General features: G+C 37.9%; 1 protein-coding gene across 1 annotated transcript in view; it reads right to left on the bottom strand.

Annotated features, from left to right (window-relative positions):
* EVI5 (ecotropic viral integration site 5) overlaps positions 1–11,007 on the bottom strand; it is a 293,650-nt gene that overhangs the window by 200,803 nt on the left and 81,840 nt on the right. Inside the window, exon 2 of the mRNA XM_006830964.1 lies at positions 6,145–6,374. Within this exon, the coding sequence (XP_006831027.1) occupies positions 6,145–6,374 (230 nt within the window). The remainder of the gene's footprint in view (positions 1–6,144; positions 6,375–11,007) is intronic.

Here is an 11,007-nt window from a genome sequence, read left to right as displayed (position 1 = left end):
TGAGTAATTGATGGTCTGTTCCACAGTCAGCCCCTGGCCTTGTTTTCACTGATGATATGGAGCCTTTCCATCATCTCTTTCCACAGATGTAATCAATTTGATTTGTATGCATTTCATCTGGCGAGGTCTATGTGTATAGTCGTCTCTTAAGCTGTCTAAAGAACATATTTGAAATGAACAAATCATTCCACCCCATAGTCCCTCTCATTTTCTTTCCTCGTCTCTCAGGATCTATGCATTTATAAAAACCTTCACACAACCTAATTCCCCACTTTTGCTCTTTGAACATCCTCTTCTGCTTTTACCTTATTCAAGAAACTTTGTTAGCTTACGTATTATGCTACAGAACTATCTTCCTCCCTAAACCTCTAACAAAAGTTTTTACTAAAAATCAAACCAAGGAGCAAAAATTTCAAAAGAAACACACATTAGTGCTGTTTTTAAAAGCTGCAGAATTGGTTCAGCGACCCTGTATAGGGTTTCCAATACTATAAATCTTTGTGGGAGCAGAAAGCCTCATCTTTCTCCCATGGAGTGGCTGGTGGGCTTAAACAGCTGACCTTATGGTCCACAGTTCAGTGTTTATTCTACAGAGCCACCATGCTCCGAAAACACACAAAAAATCCACTGAAAGTTATCATCATGTGGCATAACCAGCTTCCTACTTCAAATAACCAAAGTCAAAGAAAATGCTCTAAAAGCACTTTCTAGGAATGACACTCAGAAGAGGTTAGTTTCTACTGCTAGTTAGCATGAGCTGATATTAGGTCACCTTCTATTATATTTCACTTGGGCCTGGATCAAAATCCTATCTCCTATCTCCTATCCCCTATCCCCTAAAATTCTTTACACTGGAAATTTCTTTCATGCCTCAGTTTTATGTCTCTATCTCAAGAATAGTAAGGAACTGAGCCAGTAAACAGGTCTTTGTAGTAGAAATTTCAACAATTACTTTAACATAAAGTTTTAGAAAAAGGAAAGCAGTAACACTGAAAATTAATGGATAAGGATAAGTCAAAAAGTATTGCTACTAGGGTTCTAGTTCATATATATATATACAAGTTTATACTGATCAAATGTACTTAAACAGGTTTCTGTGACCAGTGGATAGCTGCAGAGAAGCTTTCTCAGGAATAAACTTGTCTTAATTTCATTAGAGTGCTCCCCCCAAAACAATGTCTGATCAAAATAGTGGCTTCAAAGGGAATCTGCTGAGCCAGTTTAATTTGAGGAAGAGAGGTCAGCTCAGAATGTTATGATGACTGTTTTTTGGCAGTCCAAAGGGGTAATCTTGATAGATTTTGTTAAAGGACATAGGATGATCATGGGAGCTTATTAGGAAACTGCTTTAAGAAAAATGAAAACTGCACTGATGTGAAAAAGGCCAAGAACATTGCACCAAGGAATTTTTTTCCAACACAATAATGCTTCTGCTCATTCTTCAAAAGTACCAAGGATTGTACTGTGCAAATTTCATTGCAATATCTTGCCGTATAATCCTGATTTTGCCCCTTCAGACGTCTTTCATTCCCCAAATTTAAAAAAAAACACTGAATATGAACACGATTGGTGTACCTAACAGATACACAAACTGCCATTTTGATGTGGTGTTAATTGAAGAGCACAGAGTTCTATTGGGAAAGGTTACAAAGATGGAAATACTTCATTCACAAGTGTACAAACCTAGATGGAGGCTATATCAAGAAACTGTAGCTTTACAGTTTGATATTTTTCTTAAATAAAGGTTCCTATGATTTTGTAGCAGTACTTTGGACTTACCATTGTATTTATATGGTATTAACACACAAAGTCACTGTACCAAAAGGAAATGGTTAATGTTGAATCATTTCTACAGGTAGCATATGATCAAAAGCCAATGATCGTGAAGGAGGAAGTCCAAGGTACACTGAAGGAATTGGCAAAGAACAAGGTACCAGGAATTGATGGAATAAAAATGGAAATCCTTCAAGAAAGTGAGGTGGCACAGTAGGCACTCACCGATCTCTGCCAAGAAATTTGGAAGACAACTATCTGGCTGATTGATTGGAAAAGATCCGTATTTGTGCCCATTCTTGTCAGGGGCCACCCCCGACAAACTTATTAGGGGGCTCACGAAGGGAGATGTGGAGTTGGCAAAGAAATCACACGGAGTCAATGTTTTGTGCTAAATTCTGATGGTGATGATGATGATGATGATTTTACTTAATTTTTTCAGCTCCTTATATACCGTTACAATACACTATGATCTCATAACGATCAATTTCTTTGAAGCATTACACAATTATCTTGTTAAAATACCTTAATCTTTCTGACGTCCTAAAATGTCAAGTTAACCTTAAAACATTATTCTAAATCTTTACTCCTATTTCTACCTTCACCTATTATTTTCTATAGATTCATTAATCACAACATGTACCTAAACATTATTTGCTATGGTAACTGACAACACAGTTGTTTCTCAAGATTGAGTAAACAAGAAAAACAAGAAGCACTTAAAGTTTTGTAATTAAGAAGAAACGGAACAACTTCCTTATACAACAACTTGTCTACAAAAAACATCAAGTTAAATTTCTACCTATGATCTATTACTATTTCCTAAGCCCTTAATTGCATTTTAGCTAATTTTCTAGAGGTCTTAATGTCCCGGACCGAAACTACACAGAATGTTGAAATGCAATCTTAAACTTGAATGGCAAAACTTTAGCTGGTTTTTCCTAGTGGTGAAACTTATTGTTAGTGTGAAAAGCATTCTTTAGGACTACGCATGATTGAATATGGTATAATGGTGCCTAAAAACAAGTTTCAAATCTCTAATATAATTCCTACTAAGATTCTACTGAAAACTTTTAGTATAAAATCAAGAAAATTAAAAATAAGCTGATTAAAACAAAGAGACAGAAACTGCAGAGCCCCCACATGAGATTACTCCTGGTGCCTTGCCTTCCAAGGGGAGACCCATTGTGGCCTTGCTTAACAATGAGCCCTTCATGTTTAAGGTCCTCCGCATGGCCTCTGCCACATTCCAAAGAGAGGTGACCCAACAGAATGTGGAAATCATCGGACAATCTCTTTTGATATGCCATGCGAGTAAAGTTTTACTAAAGGTAATACCAAAACAGCTAGAAGCATACATTGACAGAGAACTTCCAGAGGTTCAAGCCAGATTCAGAAGAAGCTATGGAATGAAGGATATCATTGCTGATTTCCGATGATTCTTGGCTGAAAGCAGAGATTATCAGAAAGATGTTTACCTGTGCTTTATTGACTATGCAAAGGCTTTCGATTGTGTGGATTATGACAAGCTATGGACAACATTGCGAAGTATGAGTTTTCCAGAACACTTAATTGTGCTCATGAGGAATCTGTACCTGGACCAAGAGGCAGTTGTTCGAACAGAACATGAGAACACTGAATGTTTTAAAATTAAGAAAGGTGTGTGAGAAGGTTATATTCTTTCACCATACTTATGCAACCTGTATGCTGAGCAAATAATAAGAGAAGTTGGCTTATATAAATAAAAATGTGGCATCAGGATTGGAGGAAGACTCATTAACAACCTGCGATATGCAGATGATACAACCTTGCTTGCTGAAAGTTAAGAGAACTTAAAACATTTACTGATGAAGATCAAAGAGCACAACCTTCGGTATGGATGACATCTCAATGTCAAGAAAACAAAAATCCTCACCACTGGACCAATAAACAACATTCTTATCAATGGAGAAAAGATTGAAGTTTTCAAGGACTTCATTCTTCTTGGATCAACTATCAACACACACAGAAGCAGCAGTTATGAAATCAAGCGATATATTGCATTAGGCAAATCTGCTGCACTAGACCGTTTTTTAAAGTGTTAAAGAACAAAGATGTCAGCTTGAGGACTAAGGTTGCCTGACCCAAGCCATGGTATTTTAAATAACCTCATAAGCTGAACAGTGAATAAGGAAGACCGTAGAAGAACTGATGCTTTTGTGTTATTGTTTTGGAGGAGAATATTGAAAGTGCCAAGGGCTACCAAAAGAATCAATAGATCTGTTTTGGAAGAAGTGCAGCCAGAGTACTCCTTGGAGGCCAAGGTGGCCAAACTTCACCTCTCATACTTCGGACATATTGTCAGGAGGGAGCAGTCACTGGAGAAGGATATCATGTTTGGTACGGTGGAGGGGCAGAGAAAAAGAGGAAGACCCCCAACAAGATGGAATGGCCCAGTGGCAGCATCAATGGACTCAAGCATGGCAACAGTAGTGAGGTTGGCCCAGGATTGGGCAGTGTTTCGTTCTGCTGTGCATAAGGTCACTATGAGTTGGTACCGACTCGATGGTACCTAACAACAACAACAGCAACACCTATGTCTAATTGTCAAATAACAAATTAATTTTTCCAATTTTATTTGGGCTTCTTCCCCAGGCCAAAGGAAAATAACTCCATAAAAATGATTTTAACTGTCAAGATGAAGTAACAAAAACAAGATTTACCCTCTTACCTGAGACAACCAAAAAAGAATAGGTAAAATAAATAAAAACAATGGTTTTCAAGAATTTGGACAAAAATCCAAAAAGGACTGCCAACTTGTACCTTGATAAAATTTCTGGGCCCCAGCACAGGTAGGAATAACTCAGACAAAGAGCCAGGTGAACTCCATGAGTTGATGAGGAGTTGAGTTACTGGGAGACAAAGCAGTTAAACAAAAGAAGCTAGAGTTCAAAAATATTAGAGAGGAAAGAACTACACAGGCAGAGCTCTAGAGAGATTGGGATAGGATATCCATCAAGTATTCAGCAAAGAACCATTCAGTACATGCATTTAGGAAAACTATCCAAACCCAAAGAACTACCAGAAAGAAATTAGAAGAAACAGTTCCCAGCAGTCTCACAGGGTTTATAGGTTTTTGTTGTTTTGTTTGTTTGTTTGTTTTGATAGGGTATAAAAGGACCCTAGTGGCGCATGGACTTCCAGAAGAAGAAACAATCAGTCTTGGAAGAAGTACAATCAAAATGTTTCTCAGAAGCGAGATGGTGAGACTTCACCTTATGTACTTTAGACATATTATCAGGAGGGACTAGTCCCTAGAGAAGTTCATCATGCCTGGTAAAGTTGTTGTTGTTTAGTGCCATGGAGTCAGTTCCAACTCATTGTGAACCTACATGGGGTTCCTGAGGAGCAGCTGGTGAGTTTAAATCACTGACCTTGTGTTTAGCAGTTCAGTACTTATCCTACAGCACCATACCAGGACTCCAAAGGGTCAGAAAAAAAGAGTAAGACATCCAAAGAGAAAGACTGACACAGTGGCTACAATGAGCTCAAATAGAGCAACAATTATGAGAACGGTACAAGACCAGACAGTGTTTTGTTTTATAGTATATATGGTACTAGGAGTCAGAACCAACTGTACAGCACCTAACAACAACAACAAGAGGCATACAAAGGTGAGAGTACACTTTTCCTAGCAGAATAAGTTAACTATTATCTTTCATTCCCATTATGAAAAGAAGATACTTTGCCTTCCATAGATAAAATTAACTAAAGATTTCCCACTCTAAACCAAATTTGGATATCCTTCTTGATTAAACTATTTTATGCCTTTTTTAGTTAACCTTTTTAGCTCAAAAAAGTTTTATTTGGGTTTTTAAAAAATATATTGCTAATATTCAGAAAGGATTTAGGCAATTTGCTAAATTAACAAACAAATCTCTAAACCTTTCTGAAACAGAAGAAATTTGGACATGTTGTCAAGAGGGACAAGTCACTGGAGAGGGATATCATGTTTGGTAAGATGGAGGGTCAGAGAAAAAGAGGAAGACCCCCAGCGAGACAGATTGGCAAAGTGGCAGCATCAATGGACTCAAGCGTGGCAACAATTGTGAGGTTAGCCCAGGACCAGGCAGTGTTACGTTTTGTTGTGCACAGGGTCACTATGAGTTAGTACCAACTCGATGGCACCTAACAACAAAACCCCATCCCTCACCCATCCAAAAAAAGACTTGATACTTCTTTTAAATAATTTTGGTTTTAAAAAAAGGCAAAGAATAAGAACGTTCTTGCTATCAATAAATATTAAAGTTTTGACCCTAGCATATATACTTGTACATACATGAATGAGTGAGTTTATACAGCAACTGAAAAAAGTCAAGCATCTTCACTCACCTATTTTGTTCCTCCAGTTTAGCCAGGAGTTCTATGTCGTCTGGACTCAACTGTGATGGAGAAGATGGGGACAGGGCTGGTGTTGATAGTGTGGTAGATGAGGATGTAGTGTGCAGGGAAGTAGATGGACTTGCCACCTGACTGGCCATCTGACTGACTGTATGCGATACTGTGTTCTTCACCCATGTGAGAGTAGAACTCAGCTTTTCTGCAACCTTGTCTGTCGCCACCTAAGGATAGAAATTAAAATTACACATATTTTAGTTGTACACACTTATTACCAAGGCCTTGATAATCCTATTCAGTTTAATTTATTAACCAAAATCAGAATATTCTCTGCCTCCAAGTTAAAAGATAAAACCCTGTTTTTAGCAGCAATTACATAACATGCAAGTTTCAGAACCTGTTTATTTCAGTTCTACATTATGAACAAACTATAATAGTGTCTTCCAATTAACAGGCTGAAACTCCTCAGAGGGTAATAAAAACAACTTAATCAGTGTCACTATTTTTTAATGAAACAGAACTGCAAATATCACTATAAGAATTAATTATAAATTTTTGTCACATAAAATGTACTACATACATGCAATATAAGCAGATATACTGAGTTATGATGTAAATTGTATTATTTATTGGGGTTGTCCTAGAACTACAGAGAACTAATATAAGAATGGTCTTCAAGAAGTTCATGGAAAATGCATATTATGAAAAAACTATGCATGGATTTCTATTTGTATGCATCAAAACAAATTTGTATTAACTTGTTATAACACATTTAAACAGGATCTAATTTGAGACATTAAGAAGGAAAAGACATCAAGAGACCCTATCAGAGCAACACGTATTCTGCTAAAATGGGAGAACCACCACCATATTTATGGTAAAATTTAGGTGGAAGAATGTGAAATCACTGATGCTTTACAAAGCTATGGGGACAATGCTCTAAAGAAATAAGCAATTTACTAATGACTAACTCATTTTAAGAAGGAATAAGATAATGTTGAAGATGAAGTTACAGACAGCAACAGAATGTCCACATCAATTTCTAAGGAAACAATCTTGTTCATGCCTTAATTGAAGAGGAATGATGATTAACAGCAGAAACAGTAGCCAACACTATAGACATATCAACTGGCTCAGCTTACACAACTCTGACTCAAACATTAAAGTTGAGCAAGCTTTCTGCTTGATGGGTACCAAAACTGCCGTACCCAGATCAGCTGCAGATAAGAGCAGAGCTGTCAATAGAAATCTTAAACAAGTGGGACCCTGAAGTATTGTTTGACGAATTGTAACAGAAGATGAAACACTGCTTTACCAGTAAGATCAATCAAAGTAATGGCTACCAAGGTACTTAGTGGTCCAGTCAAAGCAAAAGCAAACCGGTCAAGAGCAAAGGTCATGGTACCAATTTATATCCTAAAATCACACTAAAATATTTTAAAACAGGAAACTTAAAGTGTAAAATTTTATTAAAATGCTATGCTTTACTAATACCAATCATTAAATTTAAATATACTTACAACTTTCATTAATGCTTTACATTTCTAGTATATAAAAGTCCCCTACTAAATTACTGCAAAGGCAAAGGGCACCTATTGTTTGTATCATACCCCTTCGGCACAGTGTTGCAATAGGCTTCCATTTAATGGGTCTGAGATAACCAAGAGAACAATTCTGACATCCTTTCAACCTTGCTGAAAAGTGATTCAGCAATGTTTAAAAACAACCCATTTTCAGTGTTTTAAACTCTTAAATATAGCTGGCATGCTTGTCATATTTTAATAAAGTTTAATACTTATGGGTCTAGAAATCCTAAAGGACTGAGTTATTTTTCATATATCATTATGTCCTGTTTTTCTGTTAACTCTGTTTTTCCAAACAGCCACCCTGCAGTCTCTAAGCCTCTTCTCCTCATCCTGTGGTGAACTGAGGGTCATGAAGACATAATAAATCTGTCAATACAACTATGTCACAAAGTTCCTGTCAACCTCATACAGCTACTACACATATCTTTTTTAAAGTGAACATACTTCGAAAGGTTAAAAACATCATTTAAAAGCCTTAGTTAGTGTAACCACCATAAAGAAACAAGCTGTACTTAGCTGTTGAGTGGGACACTAATTCGCTCCGTAAACTTACACCTAAATCACAATAAGATGTTATATTGAAAATAAAAGCCTTATGAATCAGACACAAAAGGCCACATATTATATGATTCTATTTATCCAAAAATGTCCAGAATAGGCCAATCTATAGGGACAAGTAGATTAGTGGTTGCTAAGGAATAAAGGGGGGAGCATGGTGGCTCTGTAGGATAAGCACTGGGCTGCTAAGCACTAGGTAGGTAGTTCAAACTCATCATTTGCTCTTCAGGAGAAAGATGAGACTTTCTGCGCCTGTAAAGAAATACAGATTCAGAAACCCTACACAGGGTTCACTATGAATCAGAAGCAACTGGATGGTGCTTAATAATAACAACAACAACAGGACATAGGAAGGGGGATGAGGAGTGGCTGCTAATGGGCACAGGGTTTCTTTTTTAATTGATACATTGCAGTTATAGTGTTAGAGAAAAATACGAAAAGTACCATGGACTTAACTACAAATCTGTGTTGGAAAAAGTACAACCAGAATGGTCCTTAGAAGCCAGGATGCCAAGACTTCATCTCTCATACTTCAGACATATTATCAGAAGCAACAAGTTCCTAAAGAAGGGCATCATGCTTCGTAAAGTGGACAGTCAGTAAGGAAAAAACATGAAGACCCCTCAATCGAGATGGATTGACACAGTGGCAGCAGCAATGGGCTCAAGCATAACAACAATTGTGAGGATGGTGCAGGACTGGGCAGTATTTCATTCCGTTATACACAGGGTCGCTATGAGTTGGAACCAACTTGACAGCAACTAACAACAACTCAGAAAGAGCAATTTACTGGGTGCTGAATATATGATGTTATTGTTGTTGTTACGTGCCATCGAGTTGGTTCCCACCCATAGCGATCCTGTATAAGGTTTCTGAGGAGTGGCTGGTAAGTTTGAACCACCGACCTTAAGGTTCAAACCAACTTTGCAGTCCAGCACATTTACCCACAGTGCCACACCAAGACTGAATATATAGCCATAAACAAAATAGGTTCCTTCCTCTAGATCTAGTTAAGAAGTCCAGCAAATAATTAAAAACTAATGAAAGGGAGGACATGTGACATGGCAGCATCATATCAGAATTTCTTGTGACTTATGACTGCTTTTCAAGAAGGCAACATTTGTTAAGATCTAGAAGATGAGCAGGAAAAAAGCCATCTGTGAAAGGAGCCAGGCAAAAAGGGAACAACACGTACAAAGACACTGAGGAATTAAAAAATTTGATGAGCTAGAAAGGCTTTGATCAGCAGAAATATAAGCCAACCCACAAATGCAAGCCATGTAAGCTAAATTTTCTACTAGCTAGATTGCAAAAAAGATTTATAAAAACAAGTAAAATTATGTTTTATTCAATATATCTAAAATATTTTAACAGGTAATAAATGTTCAACCCTGCAGTTAACAGGCTAGTGCATATCCTACAGTGCCCTAGAGAATAATACAATACACCAAATACAGTGATGACTTCAAACTCAAGCTACACTCCTACTGCCAAGGTAGTAGGTCACATTTAATAGTTTAGAAGGTTACTATGAGTACTCTTCAGAAGAAAGAGGGTGGGTCTTTAAAATGCTAACAATGACGTACAAGAATCAGATCACCTTAGTCTCAGGGTTTTAACAGTTAACATTTTGTTTTCTCTAAATTACTTAATACCACTAGAACACTATCAATTTCACACAAGAAATAACTTTTTAAGCATGGTGGGGGGGGGCTGTGTGCCGTGGAGTCGGTTGTGACTCATAGCGACCCTGTACAGGGTTTCCAAGGCTGTAAATCTTTATGGAAGCTGAAAGCCTCATCTTTCTCCTGCGGAACAGATGGTAGTTTCGAACTGCTGACCTTGCGGTTCACAGCCCAATTTGTAACCATTACGCTACCAGAGCTCCAAAGAGTCTGTAGGAAAATGGAATTAAAAGACAATGGAATTTTTCCACAAACTTTTTGAAACCACCCTCATATCACATGTTAACAGGCTGGGTAAGATCCTCCGTGATGGTGTTGCTGTTGTTGCTAAGCGCTGTTTTTGTTTCTGACTCATAGCAACCCCGTATAGGGTTTCTAAGGAGTGGCTGATGGGTTTGAACTGCCGACCTTGTGGTTCAAACTGACCTTGTGGTCGAGTGCTTATTCTACAGCGCCACACCAAAGACTTTCTAAGAGTATGGTCCTTAGAGGGCACAAACAGTTTGCACTTGACCATTAATCATTGTTCAAATCTGCCCAGCGGAACAATGGAAAAAAGGTAAAATGATCTGCTTCCACAAAAAGTATAGCCAATAAAGCCCTATGGAGCAGTTCTACTCTGTAACGCATGGAGTTGCCATGAGTCATAACAGACTCAACTGTAACAAGTTTGGTTAGGTTATAGTATGGTTTGAATATAAGGTTAGGCATGAGGGGTAATATTGAGCAAGGCAATATGATTGCTGCCTTGTCTTCATGCAGTATGCAGCAATGAAGTATGAGGAGACAAATATGGAATTTTTTGTCTTCTCACACTTCATTGTGGAAAGTGCTAATGAACTGTAAGTAGGATAATTGTAGCTGTTGTTGCTAGGTGTCGGCGAATTGGTTCTGACTCACAGCAGAGCAAAACACTGCCCAGTCCTGCAGCATCCTCACAAACATTGTTATGCTCGAGTCCAATGCTGCTACAACTTTGCCAATCCACCTCGTTGTGTGTGTGTGTTTGGGGGGGGGGGGGGGGGGGG

This window comes from Chrysochloris asiatica, unplaced genomic scaffold (genome assembly GCF_000296735.1).
Source record: "Chrysochloris asiatica unplaced genomic scaffold, ChrAsi1.0 scaffold00002, whole genome shotgun sequence".
NCBI lineage: Eukaryota > Metazoa > Chordata > Mammalia > Afrosoricida > Chrysochloridae > Chrysochloris > Chrysochloris asiatica.
This window is presented reverse-complemented; position numbering and strand designations above follow the sequence as displayed.